We start from the raw sequence: 12,216 nt of genomic DNA, 5'->3' as shown, positions 1-12,216 counted from the left end.
ATGAAGCAGTGAACAGCTTTGATCTGATTTTTCGCAGGAGAAGAGACTAGATGACTGGAAGGGGATTTGAGCAGGTCTGTAAAATCACAAGTGATGCGGACAGATTAAATAAGCAGTTGCTGTGTTCACTCATTTCTAGTACAAGAAGCAGGAGAAATGAAATGAAACTAACAGGTGTCGCAAGCGGAAGAAAATGGCTCCAGACACCATGAGTAGTTAGCCTGTGGAGCTTCTTGCTGCAAGGTGCTGCAGGCACAGACATTTTATTTGAGTTCAAAAAGGGACAAGACAGGCTGATGGAAGACAAATTGATTGAGGACTGTCATGTGCAAAGATGAGACATCTGCCTCGGGAAGTCTGAAGTTAGACATTGCAGGAAGCCAAGAGAGTATTCTGAGGGGAAAAAAATTGAGGAAATATGTCTGAACATTTACTACACAAGCGGCAATTACCCTGTTTTAATTCAGAAAAGGCTTGCAGTTTCCCTGAGTTTGTTTTGTTCCATAGCCTTAGTCTGCAGCTTAGCCAAGAATGTATTAGGAAATAATTCACTCAGATGAATTTGATGTTTTTCTAGTGATTGTTTGTGTCCATTGACCTTATCTGTGTTGTGCCAGCACAGTGGGATATTGCTAAGGTACAAACCTGAGTTTGTCTTGAGTTCTTCCCCTGGTCTGTACTGCAGACATGGACATAGAAGGGACAGAGTACATTGCTGCTTTTCAGTTTCTCCAAAACTGGTCATGTAAGGCAAAGCTGCTCATTCTGTTTGGCTGCACCCTATTTATTTTTCTCATGTTGCAGGCTGTCTCATTGTTCCCTTGGAGTCTATCCATGCCCTGCTTACCTATAAACTTTCTAGTTTCAGAACAATGTTAGTTTTTAATGCAACGTCTGTTTTAAAAATACAAAACTCTCCATTTTTTTTCTTTAAACTAATGATCTTGCTGATTTAAGAAGATGGGAGGATGGTTTAAGTCATTAACCACCTTCACGAATCCTGTTATTTGTGGTAGCATGTTAACGCTTTCAGGTAGGCTTCAATATCTTTGAGCCCAAGGCAGCTGAGGGAACCCATCTGAGTGCTTGCAGTAGTAGTCCTTAGTTTTGCATTCTCATCAAAAGAAAAGGTGAAGGCGCTAAATGCTCTTTTACTGAAAATGCATGTGTTTTGGGATCCTTCACACGATGCACCTTCACTTGGTCGTGTGTTCAACAACAGGTGTCTACACAACTTTCTTTTTTGGACAGCCAGAATCTACCATTTGGCCCCCATCATCATTTTTATTTCTATGTGCTCTGTTACATTTCCTACCAGATAAGATTTGAGAGAGATGTCAGCAGTGGACACATAGTCTAGTTGGAGTCTTCTTAGCATCTGCCCTAGCCCTACACTCCGAACTGTAGAGTGAAGATATTCTATTGTTTTGTCATGAACACAGGTTTTTAAGATCCTGACTGGATGTCACCTTCCAAATAGAGATCCAGTTTCTCCAAAGAACTTCAGTCAGATCCTCATAATGATCAAGCCATTTGAACCTGTCAGCTGCTTTATTTATATGCGAAAAGGGTGAAATGAACTCCAGATATGTATGAGCATTTCCCAGCCTTTCATTTAGAAGGGGGCATTTCCTAGAACGCGTCAAAAGCTTTTACCAAAGCAAAAGCTCATTTTCTTCTGCAAAGCTGATACTGCTTCAGCCACATGTTGCATGGCATGGCATGCTCGTGTCTTTCAAGACAGACACATCTATTACGTATATTCAGTGGTGGAGAGGAAGAGAGATACCAGGTATGTGTTTACTGCCCCCCTTTATTCATGTCTGTGCAGCATGCAGGAGGAGAGGGGCCTTATGTATGCCACTACAGGTAACTGCCATTATAAAAATATTCCAACAAACGGTGCTGGGGGAATGAGTGCCAGCAGGATAAATGACTAAGGGTGTCTGGAAGTAAACCAGACGTTTGAGAACAGCTGTTAGTTTTCAATATTACTGCTCTTCCTTGCTCCAGCACAGCAGCTTGTTACCATCTCTCTGCTGATGGCCACCAACCCCACAGCACAGCTGGCAGAAGAAACAGGAGAGATGCTGTCTAAACAACTTCAGTGCAGTGTCCCAGGCCAGCTGAAACCACCACTGCTACTTTGGGCAGTTTCAGATAAGCACACAGAAAAGAGTCTCCTCATTGATACGAGTGTGCATGAGCTGTCAGCCCATGCTGACAAGTAGCAAGGAGAAGCAGTGGCATCAGCTGCCACAGCTATAAATTGTCACTGTCTGTCTGTGGCTTTAGGACACTTGTCAGGAAGCTGAGCTTAACATAGCTTTTAAAGGTTTTATTTTGTTGGTTTCTTTGGCATTTGAGAAATGCTAAAATAAGGAGGGGAAGAAATAGCCTTTCTCAAACCCAACTGAACCAACATTCTGAGGCTTATTAGAGCAGAGCAGTGTTTTGACATAAAGATAGATGTTTGAGAATGTTGAAGTGATTTAGAAAGAATGTCTAAATTTGAAAATAACAGAATTGCTAATGTGAGAAAATGGGGAGAGAGAAAGATTTTCAATACAGATCTTCACTTTGTTTCCACTTAGAAGAGAACAAATATCTGCATTACGTGGTGCTGTAACACATATGTAAAAAAGTCTTCTTGCCTTTAAGGTCTTATAGTCACAGTTAGAGGAAACACATACCAGAATTTAAAAAAAACCCAGACATTAGTAAAATAAAATGAACATTTACTGGTGTGATGTTAATAATACATATATTTTTATTTTTACAGCTTCTAGGTATTCAGGAATGATCTATCTATGGCTTTATCAGGTTATCATTTGCTTAGTCCAATAGGAACAAATTCTTAAATAGTATTTAAAAATAGTTTATTAAAAAAGCTGACAAGAACAGAACTAATATAGCATACAGAATTAAGTAGAACTTCTGTTAAAAAATGTTTTCCTGTAGCTGCATAGTGTCTTTTGTAACTAGAAACTCAATTTTGACAAAGTGGTGTGAGATATAGGGTCTTTTGCATTTTCTTTCTCGTAAGAAAGTAATTGTTAATTGAACGTTTCCTTACTGCTGTTCAGATATGACCCTTCCATGTTTGCAGGTAGGCGAAGGTCAACACGTGAGGAAGGAAGGAATCACAAAGATGACAAATGTAACTATGTTTGTTTGACTTCCAATACAGCCTCAATGCCAGAGAGATACAACTGCAATAAATAACATTTATTCTGGCATCTGGCAGAGCTTTTACCAGTAATTATCAGGCGCTCTTTAATTTTCCTCTTCCATCACAACCTCATGATGCAATCACCAAGTTGTGTTGGCAGGTAAAGGCGTATTAAATAAAGATAGAAATCAAAAGAAAAGACAGGGGGGCCAGGAATAAAGTAGGGAAGGAAACGGAGACATGACGGAAGGGCACGACAGCAGGAACCCAGGGCTTGCATCCTGGATACTCAACTGGTATTGAGCCTATTCCAGCAGGATGTGTTTAAGTCATTTGGTGTCTTTCCTGGACCAATTTCAGTGTGCCCAAAGGGATCCCAGATATGCTGTATGAAGGTGTGATGAGGAAGCTTGTTCTTTCCCAGCCAGTCCCTGCTTTTCTCATTTATTGAGAGGTGGCCATCTCACATCATCAGAACTAACCTATTCATTTACTTTTTGTCGGCTTCAACTGAACATTTATTTCTGTTTCTAAAGCGTTTGTCTTGTGCCCATGTCTGACTTGAGCAGAAGTTCTGAAGAACCCTGTATCACTGCTTTTTTAACTGAAACAGCGCAGTTTTCATAGTACAGTCTCTTGCTTCAACTTATTTTTTGTGTTTATAAATAATTTATATACAACCAGTGTAGAGACTTTTTATAATACACACTAGAAGAAATGTTCTCATTTAAGAAAAGGAGTAAAGAGATAATACACCTTGCAGAGATGAGTGATTTAACATATGGGAGATATTCAGTGTTGGGGAGAACCAAACAGTTCATTAATTTTTAATGTATTACATCTGACAATGTTATCTATGTGGATCGTCCAGTAAGACAATCCAGCACTTACGTCCAGTAAGTGCTCCAAATACTAGAAAATCAGTGTCACCTCCGAACTAAGCATTTGTGATAGTCAAACATACACAGAAATTGTCCATTTTATCTCAAAGTTTGGTTTCCTTTGCTTGTGTGACTTGGATAACAAAATCACTGCTGTAAGTGGAGTTCAGGTAGAGCTCTTGCAATTTTCAGGTGATCTGGTTGTAGTCAGTCTGAATTGTAAGCTATTTGTGTTTAATCCTTTCTCAGACACCCAAACTCTGAATTGAGTCTTTGCTTGAATTAGTAACATCCAGGAATACCTATGTGCAGTATGGAAGTTGAACATTCACAGCCGTGCATATTTCCTGGAAAAAATAATGAGATCAGTCAAAATGATACAGCTAGGAAATTATAATGCTGAGTTTCCTTGCTGTCCTGTGACAATTCTTTTTCAGTCCAACATCACTCCTTGATTTCCTGACATCCTGAGAAACAGAATCTTATTTAAGCTGCTGTACAGGGAGCGCTAACAGTTTTTGCAGTGGGTTTTACCCTGGGTTTTTAAGCTTGCTCCACTGCAGTGTCGTACAGACTATTTTTCAGGTAGCTTTCCATTGGAAGATTTTGCAAGTACCATCATTTGCGTTTCTCCCATGTCACGTGAGCTTTCTTCATGGTGTGACCTGACAGCGCTTGAAATTGATGCACTTGCTTGCCGTCTCAGTATTTTCAGTACAGTTCTCTTGTATCCTTTGCATGCAAAGAAATAGATGAAAGGATCTAGGCAGCAGTTAAAATTCATCAGAAACACGGTATAATGGAGTGACTTCTGGAAAAATTTATTTTCAGTGCACAAGGGTTCTTTCTGAAGCTTCTTAATCATGTGTTGTATGATTGCAACATGGTAAGGGGTAAAGCAGATGATGAACACTATAATTACAAATATGATTGTATTGATGGCTTTTTTGTTTATCCCTGATTTTTCAGTCAGTGGATTTTCCTTGGCCGTTTGAAAAAGTTTGCAGCTGATCTGAGAGTAACAAAATAGTATAATCCCCAGGGGAATAAGGTACCCTATTAAACAGGCAGCAAGAAGTATAAAAGGTAGATGTGCTATTTTTTCAAAGTTTGGATATTCCATACATGTAGTCCGTTCTTTTTCTTCCTGTGACATGGGTTGTATCAGTAATGGGAAAGTTTGACTAAATACAAGAAACCAGATAAAGACACAAATACCCTTGGCATATTTAATCCTTCTGATCTTGTATCGGAAGGGATGGACAACAGCAAAAAACCTGTCAATGCTCAAACATGTCATAAAGTTTACACCTGCATAGGTGTTGATATAGAATAAGAGAGCAGTTATTCGACATAATGCTTCTCCAAATGGCCAGTGAAATCCCAGGGCATAGTAGGCTATCCTTGTGGGCAAGGCAATACAGAACAGCAGATCAGAGAAGACAAGGTTTGTTGAATAGAGGGTAGTGGAGTTGATCTTCTTTCTGTTTTTAAAAATGACAGTGAGGGCAATGGCATTTCCAAGCACTCCAAGAATTAAGATGGAGCTGTAGAAGACAGACAGTAGTATCCGTGCAGTATCTTTGTGCTCGTATAAGTCACAAGTGGAATTGTTTGTCTGAGAAACTGTGAAAGTGTCCATTTCTGCAACCACTGTTGTTCCAGGAAGCTCAGTAGACCTAACATGAAAAAAAAAAAGACAAAAGGGAACATTTTGTAATAAATGTAGATAAATTTATTCTGCATAACAATGGCCAACCGCTATTGCAAAAAGCAAGATTGATAAAAACTGAAATAAAACTTCATTATCATGAAATACTTTTCAAGCCTCCTTCCATAAAGAAGCAAAGAAAAAGATGGTGCTTCTGTTTTGATCCCAGTTCCTCCTCTCCTGAAAAAAAATCAGACAGGAGGCAAAATAATAAACAGGGATGAAATGTATTTGGAAAGTGAAGTTTATAGATGGTCAGGAAGATGGGAGACTGCTAAAAGCAATCTGAGGGGAAATAGGTGTCTGAAGAAACCACATGATAAAGGGTCATATGAAGTTCCCAAGAGTCAGATGAGCAGACAAAATCTTCTAAATATGTTTCAGTTCATTTTTAGGGAATTTTTGTTTCTAACAATTCACATTGTCATGGTTTAACTTGTTTAGAGAAACTAAATTTTTTCAGCATTGTTATGTTGGCATTATAATAATTCAGCTTGTTTAATACTAGTTTTACGAATTGGCTTTTGGAATCCAATTCAAATATTGTTGCATACATAAATTCTTAAGACTAGTATCTTAGTCACTCTTTAGTGGTGCTGCAGAAGAGTCAACCTACTGAAATATTTGACACGTTATCAATTTAGTAGGTTTTAGAAATTGTTTAAGCTACACAGTCAGAAGTAGTATGGAAGAGCAGCAGACGGTCTGTGATTTAGGGGACTTACTTAAAAATGATCCAGCAGAATTTCAGAAACAGGAAGGACCCCATCCTGTTGATAGTGCTTCCCATGCAAAATATTTTAGGTGTGTTGTTACCTGACATTTGCATATTTCAAGTACAAATGTGAGAAAAATGGGGCATCTAATGTTACTCCTCAAGCAGCTGTTCTGCAAAATGGTGCCTTTTGTAGGCACCATTTACGTATTAAAACAGCAGTCAAAATGAGACTGCTTCTGTTTTAATGTAGAATACCATCTGGAGATAAAAGCTGTTATAACCCGAGTTTTAAGTCTGTCCAGTAGCTTTAATTGAAATGCCTAGGTTATTTCTGAGGATCTGCCTTTCAACACACAGTATTTACAAATAACTGTAACAATATTGCCTGTTGTACGTTAAAAAAGTCTTTCTGGAAAATACCTCTCCATTTTAAGGGTTTTAACCCACACAGTTTAGAAAGTACTCATTAGGCTTTTATTAACTTGTGAAAGCATTATAAGGTTAGTATCTTCTTTCGCGTTTTGAGGAGGTTGTCCTACTTATTTCAGGTTGTTCACAACGTACCTCCAACGCATGCTGTATTATAAGCCAGTCTGATCAGACTTCTGGCTAGGTTAGCAGGGCTGAATAAGGTCCTCTTTAAATAGTAAAACTGCAGATAGTGGATGATGTGAATTAAAATACATAAATTAGTTATATTACATATGTTTAAGGAAGAAATTAGCATCCAGAGAGTTTATTAAGTCTGCGTTTGCTGTGGTGCACAAGCAGTAGGAAAGATGGGTGATTTCTGACTGATAGATAGTTGTACGGTGTTCTGATTCTTAGAAGCCCATAAAGGCTGTACCATGCGTCATGAGGTGGTAAAACTGCATTCAGGGTTGGAAGTCAAATCTGAAGTGGGAGTTTTGTGGTTTGAGTAACGGAAATAAACTGGTAAATAGCAAGTCCAGACCTAGTGCAGGTTTAAGAATATCTGTAATTCAATAATAGTTAATTCTGCATCATTCTCAGTTTCTTGTTGTTAGTGTGTTTGATGATTGATTAATACAATAGTTATTACCCTGAGGATATCTGTTATTGTACAAACTCGTTTAACTCTGGTTTAGGGAAAATTCCAGAATTTCAGTGAAATATATATTTTATTTTTTTTTTACATTAAGAGTAGAATTTTGTAGAATGGATGTTACCTACTTTTGTGTTGTGAAGTCAGATCTTTAATGTAATAAATTAACCTAGAACTTGTTGTTGCTCAAAATAGGGTATTCACCCTTGCATAAAACCGTGGCTGTATTGAGAAGGAGTCTTAGATGAGAGAGTTTGTGTCTATCCACAGTGATAGCGTGAATATACATGGGGAGCAGTTCCATGGCAGGACAAATTGGCCATAGATAAGAAGCAAGCTGGAGGACCATAGCTCATAGGCCTTCCAGGGCAGCATGCATGTCACCTAAGATGTGCTCCTTCACAGCGGATGTCAGCAGGCTCTTCTGCCTGCTGTGGGAGTCAGCTCTGGGTGGGGAAAGTCTTCTTTTGATCCTCTGTTATCCCCCAAATATTTTGACTGTTAATGTAGGGAGCACATTTTATAATACTTTATTAATATTTTCTCTATATGTAGCTATGTTTCAGCATTTTGAGCAGTCACCATGGTGTCTAGGTGTTACATTACCTAAATATATTTAATTTAAAAAAACCTGAAATACTGTATCTGGTTTGGGGCCCAAACAGATTATAAAGTTGCTACCAACTCACAACTTAATGCACATCACTGGAGCTATGGTAACTTCTTTGTATAGCTGAGCTGTTATTGTTGTTGGATGAACTCCATTCAGCTCAGCAGGTATTTCATCTTTTCTTGCCAATCTTGAACAGGACTGTGTTAAAAAAAAATTGCTTTCTTCCTGAAAGGTGTCTAGACTATTAAGTATATCAAGGTTGTTATTTTTCTTTAATCCTATTCCTTGAGTCAGGTTGCTGTTTATTTCTTAGCAACAATCCCTAGTTATCAGCTTATTATATAGACAGCATATGACATCCTCCACAGAATGTATCTGAAAAAGCAACAGCAGGCCCATTTTGCCTCCTTTCTGTGGGTTTTGCATTCTTGGAACAAAAATGGAGAATGTTACCTCCATGTTGTTCCAAATCTCAGACTAGCTGGAGTTGGATTTAATTAAAGCTGTGTGCCTGAATACCTTATGAAAACTTGGACATTTACTGTCCTGAATCCAGATGCGCCACTGAAGCTACCCTCCAGAATCTGTACCAAAATGTTTGCTTTTCTAGGTTGTGGATTAAATAACCCTTCCTAGTGGCCTTCTGAGTTTATTAATGATAGTGTTTTGAAATATATACTTGAAATTAATTTACCTTACCAATTTAATTATTCAGAAAACATTGCCAGAGTTTTTGGCGTAGAGGCACATGCAAAATTTTAAGGCATGAAGTATTTAAAATTCCTGTCTTTATATCAGTATTGTAAAGAAGGTTGTTCAGGTTTTCATGTTTCCTGAATCTGCAAATACATGATAGGGGCATAGGCCACTTACTCATTTAATGTGACTTCCTGTATGATCCAGGTTATGTTGTTATTTATTTCTGTATGGATTCTAATAACTTTTCATTTAAAGCACATTTTCTAAAATGCTGTTTGGTCTTGAGTTGGAGAACTGAAGAGAAAGTAAATTAGCCATTTGTATGGTAGTTTTTGGTCAATCAACCTCTCTGTTAAAAAATGCGGGTGTCTGATTTAAATTTCTTTAAAATTAATCTGCAATCGCTGGTTTTGTTGAGCCTTTCCCCTTTATACAATCTCATGGGTTTGGCAATTCAAGGTGAACTTTTAAAATGTCTCACCACAATGCTGTGACAATATTTCTTTAACAAACAGTATTGGGGAATAATGCTGTTTATTTACGCATAGAATATAAAAAGGAATGGTCGGGAAAGGGGCTTCCCTTTCCCTGCAATGCCTGACCTGAGGATTTAGAGTCCTCTATAGGTGTAACCTGTGTAAGTCTTGCAGAGTTTAAAGCCATTTCGCAGAAGATGGGAAATACGCAGTGCTGTGGTTATATAGGTTTAATTTTTTCCTTAATCTCTAAACCTTATTGTTTTCTGTTGACCAGTCATATTTACTGTTTGAATTTCTAATTTACCATACAAGTCATCTTCATTGTAGAGTGTTTTCTGTTTGTGAAAAAGACTTGATTCAACTAAGTTATATATGTTTAAAAGTGTGCATGTTAAGTTGCATAGTAGAATGCTTTGTTAGTATGGAAAGAAGATACACCTAAAGTACCTGTATCTAGGTGTGTGTATTGGCAGCTTGGCAACTACACGTGGTGTAATAAAAGCTGAGGCAAGAGACAGGCATGTCCTAAAGCTTCCTGTTTCTTCCTAATACTTTAACACTCATAGTGCATTATGTTAATTTACCTTTTTTTTTCAAAAGCTGTTGAATTTTGTGTCCTAAATGACTATGAGTAGGCCTGGTGACCTTAAGACCGAATCCTTGGGTCATAACCCACAGCTCATTTTGGTGAGAGAGTTTCCAGGCAGGTGCTTTTACTCTTTCTTTCAAATGTTCAAGGCCAGGTTGGACAGGGCTTTGAGCAACCTGGTCTAGTGGAAGGTGCCCCTGCCTGTGGCAGGGGGTTTGGAACTAGATTATCTTTATGGTCCTTTCCAACCCAAACCATTCTGTGATTCTATGATTATTGGTATAGCCTGAAATTTATTGGAATACTAAAGGTAAATTTGTTAAGCCACATGTCACAGAATCCGAAGTATGCATTTCATGAATGAAATTGTCTTAGTGATGGCTATGAAGATTTATAATATTCTTTAAGTGCTTAACAGAATATGCAGATACAAACACTGTGGCATCTCTATGGTCCTGCTTTTGTGTATTGCTATAGATTTTGCAAAGTTCTAAGGTGATTATAGTTGGCACTCAGGAATAATAAAAGCTACAATAAATTAAATGGAAATGAAGTTGAATTGAAATGCTGCATAACTAATTAAAGTGGAAGTAATTTGAAATGTATGTCTCACTGCTGTCTGTTGGATCTCTCTTTCCAAATGTGATCCATCTTACGAAAAGCGTGCTATCTAATGTAAATCATCTCTGCCAAAGATGCATGTTAATGTGAAGAGCTGCGCTGCTGCTGAGAAGATTGATCTCCCTTCAGTTTACTTGCCTAAGTATACTAAATGTTAAAAGGAGAAAGCCTAAAATACAGCAAATAAACAAAATAAAAACCTGAGCCACTGCCAATTGTATTTCTGCAAGCAGAAGAAAAAAGGGGTCAAATAACAATTTGTATTTTAGTACTGGAAAACATGCACACCTCTTATGTGATTTTTTTTTTTCTGGGTGATATGGAACCTGTACAGGTACAGTCTTTAATTTTGGGGTTAATAACTTCAGAACTCTATCTTAAATTCATTATTCATCAGTTGTATACATAATCCTCAGTCTTTCAATCAGAAGGGAATGAGATTTGAGCTCTTTGCTAGGTATTCAGCTCCCTTGTATCTTCAGCAGGAGCCATGAAAATGTTATTCCATGCTCAAAATGTATTCTGTACTCAAAGGCATGCATGCCATCTCTGTTTTTGAAGACAAATGATAGCTGAGTTATTGTCTGTTGAACCATCTATCTTGTTTTGGCAGTATAATAGGAAAAATTGATCCTTTTTAATTGGGAAGGTGTATAAATATATCACTTGTAATATTTCTTTAGGTTTGTGGCATGAGGATCAGTAATAAGGAGAAAGATATTTGGTGATTATGATTCAGAAAAAGAATTCCTTCTAAAAAACTTTGAAAGCAATGCATGTCAGAAGGTAAAAGGAATTGGCTAATGAAACACTGAATTCTTAAAATACTTTGTTGCAATGTTTAAACATGAGAAGAGTGACTGAGGAGTTCTTGAGCTGAAAATAAAAGCTGTTTCATAGACAAAGAGGAAACTAAACATTGACAACCAGAGTATGGATTTAAGTCTCTCTCCTACTATTAAAGTATTCTGCGAGGTTCAGTGAATGATTTAAGAACTGCAGTAGTTCCCTTAGTACTTGTACAGTAGTTATTTCTGCATTAGTGTAATTTAGATTTCTATTGCTAAAATCCAGTGCAGTATCAGATGTTTCCCTGTGATTGTATTATAAGAAAGGACTTGAAATAACATGTTGTTGCTTGTTGCTGTGGGTCAGCGGATTCTTTAAATTAAAATTAACTGGCAGCATATTAATATGTGAACATAAAATATTACAGATTTTCTTCCATGAGCTTTGTCTCTCCCATTCAAAGGTCATTTATCCTTCCTACCACATTAAAATACTTCAGTAAAAAAAAATAATTAAAAAAAGTAATTCTTTTCTGTACTTACATATCTGTAGCTTCTCGGATCCTGTGAGCAGCTGAGGGCATTAACAGGATGGCTTGACTGCGAAAGTTTGCCCTTGCACATTGTTTTCAAGAGTGATTACGTGAATCTCTTTTGTGGGAGGGGTAGGTTTTTTCAAGTGCTTAAAAAAACCCCCTTGTTTGTATGCTGGTGTTGATTTGCTGCCTACTGTTTTATGGGATGTGAAAGCACCTATTTTTAATCCTTTTACAATTAGTCTGTTCAAAGAGAGTAATTAGAAACAACCCTCCCGCCTTCTCCCTGAAGTTACGCGTTACTGACTTTCATATAAGGGACTTTACCCGGAGGTTTATGGAC

At 37.6% G+C, this 12,216-nt stretch overlaps 2 protein-coding genes across 2 annotated transcripts in view; one reads left to right on the top strand and one right to left on the bottom strand.

Annotated features, from left to right (window-relative positions):
• The window catches only part of UBAC2 (UBA domain containing 2), a 93,611-nt gene that overhangs the window by 37,559 nt on the left and 43,836 nt on the right, over window positions 1-12,216 (top strand). The gene's annotated exons all lie outside the window — the stretch shown is intronic.
• LOC115603921 (G-protein coupled receptor 183-like) lies at window positions 3,510-11,987 on the bottom strand. Its single transcript, XM_030476409.1, has 2 exons — window positions 11,881-11,987; window positions 3,510-5,732 (listed from the first exon to the last, which is right to left on the bottom strand). Exons 1-2 carry the CDS (start codon window positions 11,919-11,921, stop codon window positions 4,628-4,630), a joined length of 1,146 nt encoding a protein of 381 aa, XP_030332269.1. The 5' UTR covers window positions 11,922-11,987; the 3' UTR covers window positions 3,510-4,627.

This window comes from Strigops habroptila, chromosome 2, assembly GCF_004027225.2.
Source record: "Strigops habroptila isolate Jane chromosome 2, bStrHab1.2.pri, whole genome shotgun sequence".
In the NCBI taxonomy this organism is placed as follows: Eukaryota; Metazoa; Chordata; class Aves; order Psittaciformes; family Psittacidae; genus Strigops; species Strigops habroptila.
Note: the sequence above shows the minus strand (reverse complement) of the source record. Positions and strands in the feature narration are given on the sequence as shown.